Here is an 11,483-nt window from a genome sequence, read left to right as displayed (position 1 = left end):
AATCCTGTACTGCAAAATCCCGAGAGAAAGAATCCCGTCCCGCTCCCGTTTCGTTCCCTATATTGTCTAAAGTGATCAGACTCTGTGTGTGTGTGTGTGTGTGTGTGTGTGTGTGTGTGTTTGTGCCCAGCTGCAGTGATGGCCCGAGAGAGCGAGAGCAGCTCTTCTGCTCTGCTGTGCTGATGTTGTTGTGTGAATGCAGCGCTGCAGAGCAGAGACGTTTGTCTCTCACTGCTGGGTGGGTTAGGGTTAGGTAGTGACAATTTTTTAATTTAATCTCCGGCTCCGTCCCGCTCCCGTTGATTTCCATGCCCTATCCGTCCCGAACACGTTACCGACAGCGAAATTTACTCCCGTACCGCGGGACTCCCGCAGGAATCACGTGACCCGTGGGAGTCACGAAAAATTGTCACCCTGTATTCTACTCCCAAGCCAGTGAGACAGTCAACTCAACTCAATGTGCTTTATTGTCATTTCAACCATATACACGAAACAACGTTTCACCGTGGCTCAAGTGGTTACACAATTAAAATATATAAAAACAATATTATATAAAAACGACATACGAAACAGGCTACATTTAGTGCACACACATTTATAGGCTCTATAAAGTTCAGCTTACACATAACTACTAGCATTGGCGCTTGGTGAGTATAAACACAGCCGTAAATTTGCGTGGAATGTAGAATGGTCGGCATTTAACAGTCACAAACTCCACTAGCAGTTAGTTGGATACAAGCACCAGTCTGTGTTAACACAGCCCGCCTCCACTAGTCTTACCCGGCGACAGAGCAGCCAGCCCTGGTAGCTGCATAGTCCCAGAGCCATCTTTCTCTATCACTCTGCATAGTCCGGTACACTGTTGTTCAGCCATTTTTCCACAACAACAAAAACACAGCAGTCTCTGAACTCGCGTTGGGAGTTTCGTTGAAGTTGGATGTAGTCCAGTTTGTTGCAATGAGCGGACACTTGCAAGCAGGATTGATGGAACAGGTGGCCGGCTAGCGTTAGCTTTCCACCGGCACTCGCTCCATGTTCCCCACTGATGATGTCCCTTTACCGGCCAGAGGCATCGAGCAACACCGCTGGTCTCTATTGCAGGCGAAGCTCACGTAGTGTGTCGAGTATTCCGTCTATAATAAAGTGTACTGCGTATTCTCCGATCTGTACCAATGTATCCCGGTGGTACACGTGTGCGGTAGTTTGAATGCACGTAATTATTTTAAAAGTTTGCTGCTGAGAGAGAGACTACTGCTTAGCTAGGATTCAAGATGGCTGACGCTCATTTTGGTTCGGGAATCTTCCAAGAAAGACGACAGTCCAACCCCCTATGGGCGGGTTGAAAACATGCGGAAGTAGCTCCTACTACTGGCTGTAGTCCATTGCCTCTGGTCAAAAAATCTTCCAATGACACAAAAATAGTCATTTTCCATCATCAGAAGATTTTTTTCCAGACCCACAATACAGAGATCTCTGGTCTCAAGGGGACATGAGAGAGGGAAGCACAGTCATTCAAAAATACTACCATGTTTCTACTGATACAAGTATCCCTTTAATTGAGCACATTAGCAGACCAAATGATAACTATTGCACAACACAGTATGAGTTATTTTACCCAGGATGCTCCAGTATTAATTTTAAGTGATATCCCAACCCCTCATTGAGGCTCCATTTAATCTTTCAAGACCCAGCTGAGAAGCGCCCCCAAACAAGCGGCATGCTGTGGAAAAATTATAATGCCTAATTAAAATGAAAAATAGCAGTCACTCAACGCTGGTCCTCGCCAATACAAAAATAGTATTACAAATGTAATTCAATCAGACAACTCAAGTTTGAAATGTTTATTATAACAGCAGAACATTGTGTTTGGTGGCCTGACTCCGACCTCATCACTCCCCGCAGTATGGGTTTACATAAGATATTGGGGAGTGATACTCTACTAGACAGCATATCTCACAAGCTAACCACCAAAGTACGAGCTCAGCTAAGCTTCATAAATCATCTGTTTGCCTGAATCACTGAAATCCAGGACACAATTTGCTGTGGGCTGGTTTGTGGGCATGTAGAATGGGAAGGTCATAGCAACAATTGTGGACAGAGTAAGAAATCATCGATGTTTCTCATAAAATTTGGCTGCACTCACCATCTGTTTCATTAATGCCTGTGGTGACTTTTTTGATGGCAGTTTCCTCAGCCTTGGGTTATATGCTGTTTCAAGGTAGACAGCTCATCAAAATGAATGACAGGACTTGACCAACTGCAGAGGGTGGAACTGACAACAAGGTGAAATGTTTAATTCTGTAGCTTTCGACAAAGAACCAAGGTAAACATGAAATCAGTTGACCTCATCCTGTTTATCGTCTTGTCTTTCGAGCCTTTCTACACTGTAGGCTATATTCCCTTTTAAGTCCTTGTGAATAACAAATGCCTTAAATTATAAATGAAAGCACAGTCACTGACAGTGATCACTGTTTCCTTTCACAATATGACATGGAGAAAATGTTCTTTTAGGTCTTTAGGGACTTGACTGATACCATTACGTGTAAATGGGTACGTGAGAAAAAGCCCTGTAAGCAACAGAGAGAATCGTTCAACCATCTGAATCTTTTATAGGTCAACAACGAATGACTAAATCTAAAAAAAAAAAATTAAATAATGAAACTCCTCTCCATAATTCACATTTAAATTCAACTCTACCCAGCGCTCTGAGCGACCCACTCTCATCTCCGACACCTGGGTTCCCTGTTGGGTCGACTGAAAGTTGCTGGCGGTCCAACAGAGTGACCTGATTATTAGAAAGATCAGACTGTAGCTGCGAGTCACAGGCTTGATCATCCTCGAGTTCACCCTTCACAGCTGTTGTTAATCCTTGCTGATCTGTGCATGAGCAATATAGTGAAACCTTTCCTTTTACAGGGGCGCCTCTACTCTGCACTCAGATCTCCTCTCATAATATGCATACATGCGTGTCTAAGGGGTATATGTGAGTAAACCGTTTTGTAATGAGGAAGGCTGTAATTTGGTGATTGAGTGCACTTAAAAAAAGGATACATTACACAAGTGTTTTGACTGAGGAATAGATAATTGCAACTGCTCAGCGAAATAGTTCAAGGATGTCAAATGTTGCCCAGAGTTTATGTGCAAGTCCTTGGAAAATCTATGTATGTATATGTTTAGTAGGAATTGGATGAGTCTCAAACTCTGCAGAGTAACTTTCTGACCTTTCTGTGCTTTGCTCATGTGCACAGCATCCACATTTTAAGATTAAAGCATTCATTATCATGTGAACTGGCCGCTCCACTGTTTGAAAGATGCACACAGTGCTTTAAGTTACAGCATAACAGAGGAGCATTAAATACACTCAGAGCAGCAGCATCGCACGCTTTCCTCTGCTTCGTCCAAAAAAAGCCCTCGTCGTTATTTGTTTCTACAGAGTGGTCTTTTTAAATCTAATATCAGTTACCCTCCAGACAAGAGAATCAATAGTTGATGAGCATTCATTTTCTGTACTGGTTTGTTTTCCTCGTGCTCTAACATGCCTTCCATGAAAAAATACATTTGTTCCCCGGCTCTGTTGCTATTCACGACTGCCGAAGGTCGAGCTGTGAATTTACTGCAGCCGTTTGTCTTGCTTCCTTGGCACAGGCAGCTTTGTCAGTGTTAATGTGGTAAGTGTGGAGGTGCATCCAACAGCTTCCTCAGTTTATTAACATTCGAGAGTAAAAAAAACAAAAAAAAACATGGTCATCTGGATGAATGCAACATTCATTCAGGATCTGGCAGTGTGGGAAGAAGGGTGATGTGAGATGGGGTGGGAGGGTGTGGGTAGATTGGGTTGGGTGACTGCCTAAAGGCACACTTGTGGCTTCTAGAAGAGTGGATCATGATTTTGTTCTTAAAGCTGTGTATACAGATATATAGAGACATGGTAGAATCATGAGAACACAAGTAGTGTGCTAATAAGTGCTTTGTTGATACGAAAAGCAGATCTAGATATAACAAATGATTAAGTGATGCCGTTGTAAATATGTCAGATATAGTAATAAAGTAATAGGTACAGTGCACTGCCTGATATGCTGCTTATGTGTGATTTAACACTAAAGAATCTACATAATGTACAGCGAGTAAAGGCTTTTTGCATTTAACCAAAACAAGTTCATTATCCATTCTTCTGCAGTCTGTTTTTTTTGTGTGTGTGACTGTACATCATCTGGTCGCACTCCTGGCAACCAACCCAACCCAGCAACCAGGAAGCGCATAACTTCAAATACAAATGCGTTGTTTTGCTTACGCCTGTTTTAACAATGTACTTTTGTAAAGTTCTGCTGGTTGAATGGCCAACCCGTCCTTACCCAGAAAACGACCCTATAAATCGATAGAATGACTCATATTTACATTTGTTGTTAAGCCACTTCCTCTTGTTATCGCAAGAGCAAACAAAGTAGTGAGGTGACGAAGTATGAGAGTGCCAAATTCAGCTTAGGAGGCAGGGTTGGGGTGGTGCATGGGCAGTAGCGTTTTTTCGCACGGGAGAAGCGGGCAGCCGCCCAGGGCGGCATTTTTTCATGACACATGGGGGGGGAGGGGGGGCGGCACAAGCACTTAAAAAAAAAAAAAGAACTCTTCTGTGCCGTGCCGCGGTTTTCTATTATCTATCATTTTGCTGGTGCCCCCTGCAGCTGCAGGCTGAGAAGGTGCCGTGCACAGAAGCTGTGTGAGAAGGGGAAAGGGGAGGTGAAAACCGTGCACTGCAGAAAACAAATGGCTCATGTTTTGGTATTGAAATGTTGTTAGTGTTAAATGGAACTTGGATTGGGAGTCAGTTTCAGCCTCACAGTGACTGTGCATGTGACTGTAGAAAGAATAGCACACATCATGTTCTCCCGCAGGTGATTTTGTGCGCGCTTCAATTAAAAAGACAGAGAGAGAGAGTTTAGTGTGTAGTATAGCGATCAGTACAGTATAGAATCTATGTGACACCTATGTATTCAATATGTGACATGAATTTTCTGTAAACTGCTTTGGCAACATGTTTTCTTTGTTCATGCCAATAAAGCAAAATGAAGAGAGCGAGAGAGAGCGAGAGAGAGCGAGAGAGAGAGAGAGAGAGAGCATAAATAAACAAGATCATTTCAAAAGACTGGCATTCTCTCAGCAGAATTTTCTCAGGGTGTAATTCGATGTAGAACCACCACTGTGCATGGGTCAAACTAAGACAGGACTTACACTCAGGACACCCAGGTTGGTGTTCCATGTGAAACCAAAAGTCTCGCTTTTTGAAATAAACAGTTTTACAGACTTTTGTCCGTGACTCAATGACTTCTGTGACCCTAGGGTAACCCTCTAATCCTAACCATGATGTTTTACTAACCCTAAGTATTTGTGTTGCCTAAACTCTACTAGTTCCATTTCACAATGTTAACTACGTGTTTAAACGTGTCACCTTAAACTGTTACATGATAAAAACTGCCATCGAGGTCACATGTTATGGTCACGTGTTATGGTCACGTGTTACAAATTGGGCACCGTGTGGCGGTATCACGTTGTTTAATAGAGCGCTCATACAGTATTTGTCGTTTTGGGAGTCATTGGAAATCATCCCTTTTTTCGTTTATGTATGAGGTTGTGTTGCAAAGGGCAATTGTTGAAGATATTTTTTCTCCAAAGTTCTGCTTTTAGCACAAAGACACATGCATGCTCAAGATTGAGGAATGAGGATCATATCTAAAGTCAGTGGGTGCACTGACTTGAATGTCATCTTTGTTAAGAGCACTAACAGTATTTTGTGCAAATTATGTAAACCTTTTAGATCAATGGTAGAGCACACTAGAATGACTTTGCTTTTATTGCAATTCTTACATTGTCATCTGCACATTCAATGCTGCAATGCAGCCCATTTCGGTAGAAACATTTCCTCATTGTTCATCAAGCTATCGGAATTAATCATTGAGCACATTCAGTGTAACCAAAGGATGAATGGTTTCCTTTCATTCCTACACTTCTGTAGAAACAATTCAATAGTATATTATAGTGTCAAAATTGCTGCTGTAACTTTGTTAGACATCAACACAGACAAATAATGCTGGCTACAGCAGTCCTGATGTTGCCAGCTTTGTTTGGGGCACAGAAAGTTGCCACCTTCCTGTAGCTGTGCTACGCACAGATGAAAATGTTGGACCAGTTTGTGCACTCTCAGGGTTTTAACAAACATAGACAGGCAGTCTGCTTTAAATTATGCAAGCAGTCACTGGTGAGAGAGAGATTATGCAAAGGAGAGTAACCTGAGTATAAGAGATGGAGCCTATTGTAAAAATGTATTATTGTTTTTACTATGGCACCTGTGCCAGTATAATTATTTGCTTTTTTGCACTGCGTCACACCACCTAGCTCATTGTTCAGTTTGTCTTTGCATCTAAAGTACTAAAATGTCTCTATTACTGAAAAGCAAGAAGTAAAAGCTCTGACTCAATTGGTGGTGATGGAGAGGAAAAAAAGATTGCTCGAGACAGAAAGAGATTTGTCATATTAGACGGTATGATGTGTTTTTGGCTGTTGTTTGGAATCACATCACTGGACCAACGTATACATTTGGTCCTTTTGTGTGAAGAACAAAATGACAGTGCTTACAAAGATCTGCCATTGCCCCTAAGCACACATAGTCACTGAGCCTCTGAGGAGAATATTAAATATGTTTTTATGTTTTAGGAATCATTTATCTATCTGCAGTGTTGCCCTTTGGCTGTGTATTCTGTCCTGTGGCTGCGTCACCATAGTCACCCTTTGCAGTGATCAAACTGTCCATAACTGCACAGAGTATTTCTTTAAAATGTCCCACCCTTCATCAAAATAAGGAGCCTGGCATATAACGATCGCACTCAAGATGAATGACATTGCAAAGGCACCACTTTAGCAATTAAGTAGTCTCTAATTGTAGATTGAACCGGAGTGAGAGAAAAAATCATTGTCTATTTTCTTTTGCAAACCAGGTTAATTAAAGGACATTTGCTGAATTTGAATTAGAAAGAGAAATAAACTCATTAACTTTCAAATGATTTCATGAAGAAAACTCTTTTACAGCCAGTGAGAGAGCACGAGAGCCTTTATCTTGTACACAATACTTTATCAAAGAATCACATATAAAAAACACACTTCTTTCAAGAGAAAGCTTTAACTGTTATTTTCATTACTTTACTTTGCTCCTCCTGACTTTGATGTGTTCAAGCCCTCAACTACTAAGAACATTCGAGCAACAGAAATACACACCACAGCACACAGACCCTTAAGTTTAAGATTAGAATGCAACACATACAATTCAAAAATATATCCTCTAATCTTGCAGTAGTTGCCTTTTTTTAATCTTTTGTACAATTCGAAAAAATACACAGAATTCATTGAAGGAAATGCTTTAATAAAGTCCCAAGTGATGCTGTATTTTGCACCACGATAGCTTTGGATACAGCACTGCGCTATATCCTAGCTAAGCGTCTGCAGTGTCCTGTGTGCCATTAAGCAGCCGCGGAGAACATGATCTCCTGTGTGTTCACATGAGTGTTCACATGAGTGTTCACTTGCCCTAAAGGGGGTGGAACGTTGTGCCCTGCCAGCATCCTGAGGCTATTCACACTGACATCTCCAGGATTCACCTCAACATTCTGTCATGTGTGTTCACACGTGGTTACCTCGGGGAGGGGCGTCTGGTCTTGCATGACCACTTGAGGAGGGTTGGGGGCAGGGCGAGCATGGGCCACTGAGTTTTTCTGCAGCTCCACCCCGAAGGCAGGGGAAGCGTTCTGCAACTGTCTCCTGTACTGCACAAAGCTGCAGGTCTTTAGGATGATGGCCAGGATGTTCTTTCCTATCAGGATCCCGGATACCCTGGCGTCCCTGTACAAAATCATGTTCCCCCCGCGGATGAAGAGGGTAATGATGTTGATGGTCACCAGGCTGAGGATGGGGTACAGCAGCATTTTGTGGGGCACGATGTTGATGCCCTGCATGCTGATCTCGCTCAAGGAAACGCAGGGCAGCACGAGCAGCAGGATGTAGCAGTAGAAGAACATCAGGCCCTCTGCCCACAAAGGAAGCCCCTTCTTTTGAGGCTCCCACAGGTTGGCTTGGATGTCCAGTATGTCCAGCAAGTCCACCACCACCCAGAAGAGACGATTGCGGATCTCCTCGCGCTTCTTGAAGGCGCGAACGTACTCCATATGATCGATAGCAACCAGCACCACAAACAGCACTGGTATGCAAACGGACAGCAGCAACGTCAACGCTTTCCTTGCAAGAGCGTCCAGGCTCTTCCTGTCCGCCTTGTAGTTTTGATACACAAAGTAGACTTTGATCTCCAGCACAAAGATGTAAAGGAACCAGAGGATCATGGCGTAGCCTCGCTTAGCCGTGCGTACCTCAGCACCCACCCACACCGCCACGTAACGCAGGACGATTAGGAAGCAGATGTCTCCCACCATCACCATGATGCAGATGCCAATCTTGCGTGGCCCGTGGTTCTGCTCCACCAGGTAGGCATCAATCAGTGCCATGCTGCTCATGATCAGGATGGTGGATAAGCACACGTGGGGCTTGTTGGTGGGAGGTGGAGGTACCATCTTTGCCTGGTTGAGAGGAAGAGGAGGAGGAGTGTTGTTGAAAAGAGAGTGCAGACGGTGCTTAGTTTGTCCAGTGAGGGTGCAGATCAGATAGTGCTGCTAGACAGCGGTGTTCCCCTCCATTGCTTCTACCTTGGCCAGAGTCCAGGGTGCATTAATAGGATTCACACAGATCACTTCAATCAATCTCCGCTTGTGCCAAAGCCACCTGTCGGGTAGACAGTACCCCTCATTTAGTAAATGATGTTCATTGGCAAATGGTCTGTAAACATACAGGTACACTATTGTAAGAATAAATCAATCTCAGGATGTGTGTCTACCCTTAACACCCTGATAATCATTCACCAAACACAACACAGCAGTTTGATCACTGAGTTACATGTTCTGTTATTAAAATAGAAAAAAAGCTGCTGCGATGTGTTCTCATTCCAGATTCACTTCCAACACCCTTGTTTTCATACAAGCTTAAGCCTTCAGAGGTAAAAATCCAGCTGACTACTCACTTGTCTCCCTCTTTGTACTTTATCCTAATGACTGGCAGCGAGCGATCATCCATGAGACGGCACTGAGAGATCACAAAGCCCATCTGTAATCCACTAGAGAAGAGAGGAGAAAACGCACGGGATCCTCTCCTTCTATAACAGACGTAAATCCACCAGTCATGGATATATTCTTCTCTTCTTTTTTTTTTTCAAGCAAAAGAGAAATCCCCAAATGTTGCTGTCATAATCCACTTACTGCTCAGACTGAATCAGGAGGAGGAATCTCAACGGTCACAAAGACCGCTCTCAATTTCCGCAACTAAGAATAGAGGTTATTTTGTTTTGTGCTTAGATAGACGGTTTAAACCTCCCAACTCCCCCCAAAAGAGAAAGTTATTCTTAGTGGGAAAATCTCTGCAGTAAGTCCTTCCTAAAAGAGAATTTCCTCTCCAGAAGTTTTCGTCTCCATCATCCAGCATCCATGGACAAGAAAATGTACCAATTTGTAAGTTTGTGTGCTTCAGAAGGAGAAGGGTTGTAGTGAATCTTTAAAATGCAGCGTGTGACTGTCTTTCCCCACTCAGCTGTATGCGTGTGTGTTCTCCAGCGCGCGTGTGTGTGTAGGTTTCAGCTGTCTCCACGCTTCGTTGTCGCTGTAAAATGCTGCCCCCCTGGCGAAATCCTGGCTGCTGCGCCTTTTTCAGTCTCCTGCTCAAGCAGCTTTTGCCAGGGACACCAGGATCAACAGCGCCAGTGGATTTCCTTGTCTCCACTCAGCATGTTCTGCCAACACCACCAGCACTGTGATACTCCCAACGCCGCCTCCCTCGAAGTCACAGAGATGCTCCTTTGGTTCGTTCAGAAACACTCCTGGGATGAGCTCTCTGGCAGCTACCCTCCTCTTCCTTCTCCCTCTCCTGCTCAAGTAAAGGCACTTGCTGTGTGGAGGTGACGCTCAGCAGACCACAGCTGCAGAGCGAGGGAGAGAAAAAAGAGGTAGAGGGAGAGAGACAGAACACTTTTCCAGGGGGTGGAGATAGGCGGGGAGAGAGGGGGGGAGGGAGGGAAGGAAGCTGCCTTTTGCAGCTTAGCTGAATGCACAACTTCTCTCTCACCCTGTTTTTTCCCTCTCTTTTCCCTCTCTTCTTTTTTACATTTAGTCTTGCGCTGATATCCTATTTTCTCGGGCTGTTTCTCTTTTGGCTCCCAGAAAGAGCCCTGGTTTCCTTCTTCTTGATGAAGCCCATTGAAGCACCATGCATTTTTTTCTTTATTGGGTTTGAGGTGCAGAGATGAACAGTGATCCAAAGAGGAGAAAAAAAAGGGGTGGGGGGTGCTCTCCATCATAGGATGTAAAAAAAAAAAAGCCAGCTTCCTAGCAGGCTGTGTGTCTGCAGTCTGGGGAGACTTGGGGTGGGGGCGAGTAGAAAGAGAGCCTTTCAATTGATCAACTGACAGAGCAGTGAATCAGGAGCCTGAGATGGGGCCTGAGACCAAAAGAGATGAGGGGTAAAGAGAAATGGGGAGGTACAGAAAAAAAAAACCTGAGATGAAGGGCCGAGTGACATGATGAGAAGAGAGAAAAAAACGAGGAGATGTGCAGGGTGGGTCTAAATGTCAAGGGAACATTTTTATCCTCTGAGATGTGATAATGCCTGGGCTGGCAGATAATACTAATGCAAAAATATATAAAGGTTGGGTAAGGATGGTGTGTTTTCTCTGCCATGCAGTATGCTAACACCACTAGCTCTATTTATCCAGCTGGGCCAATTAGTGATAATCCTTCCTCAGAGGAACCAAAGTGCTTCCATTTGTACAGTATGAAGCCATTTACTGCTCACTTCATGAACTGCAGTCATTGAGGAGTCAAAAGTATTGGTTTTCTATGCACTGTGGCTGCACTTTTCATTCAACTGTGTAATGACAACTAAACATAATTGCAATCAATCATGCATGGCTTTTATGCAGTCATGAATGGATATGGTTGCAGATTTACCAGCTGTGGATCAGCTGACAGCCGCCCATCATGGCTGTTTATGACTTCTATCAGGCCTTTATCATGAAAGCATACAGATGCTTCGTGTGTGGAAAAATCAGCCAAGCAAAACAGCTGTTTGTATTTCACCAAGCTGCATTCTTATTGACTATTTCCTGGTTCCTGGTCCTGGATTTATCGGCTGTAATTGAGCCATGACAAGCGAAGTGATGTGAGCATAGTGTAATTGGTACCACGTGTTGTCCAAAACAGTTTTTTAAATGGAACTTTGTCACTGGCATCAGTTTGTTTAGTAAAAATCACATGTATATGGTGAACAGAAAGCATTTAGTCATAGTTCTCGCAGTAACACAATTTCCTAAAGGCAGCATGACTGAGGAGAGTCTTCTGCCTTCTTTG

General features: G+C 43.7%; 1 protein-coding gene across 1 annotated transcript; it reads right to left on the bottom strand.

Moving 5' to 3' along the window:
* Positions 1–7,081: 7,081 nt before the first annotated feature.
* Positions 7,082–10,325, bottom strand: LOC116039447 (transmembrane protein 121). The gene is made up of 2 exons (XM_035992659.1): positions 9,110–10,325; positions 7,082–8,814 (listed from the first exon to the last, which is right to left on the bottom strand). Exon 2 carries the CDS (start codon positions 8,604–8,606, stop codon positions 7,656–7,658), a length of 951 nt encoding a protein of 316 aa, XP_035848552.1. The 5' UTR covers positions 8,607–8,814; positions 9,110–10,325; the 3' UTR covers positions 7,082–7,655.
* Positions 10,326–11,483: the final 1,158 nt, after the last annotated feature.

The sequence above is a fragment of the Sander lucioperca genome, chromosome 15 (assembly GCF_008315115.2).
Source record: "Sander lucioperca isolate FBNREF2018 chromosome 15, SLUC_FBN_1.2, whole genome shotgun sequence".
In the NCBI taxonomy this organism is placed as follows: Eukaryota; Metazoa; Chordata; class Actinopteri; order Perciformes; family Percidae; genus Sander; species Sander lucioperca.
This window is presented reverse-complemented; position numbering and strand designations above follow the sequence as displayed.

Bases quoted from the DNA above. Each gene is read 5' to 3' on its own strand.
- LOC116039447 (XM_035992659.1), bottom strand. From the start codon at position 8,606: ATGGTACCTCCACCTCCCACCAACAAGCCCCACGTGTGCTTATCCACC.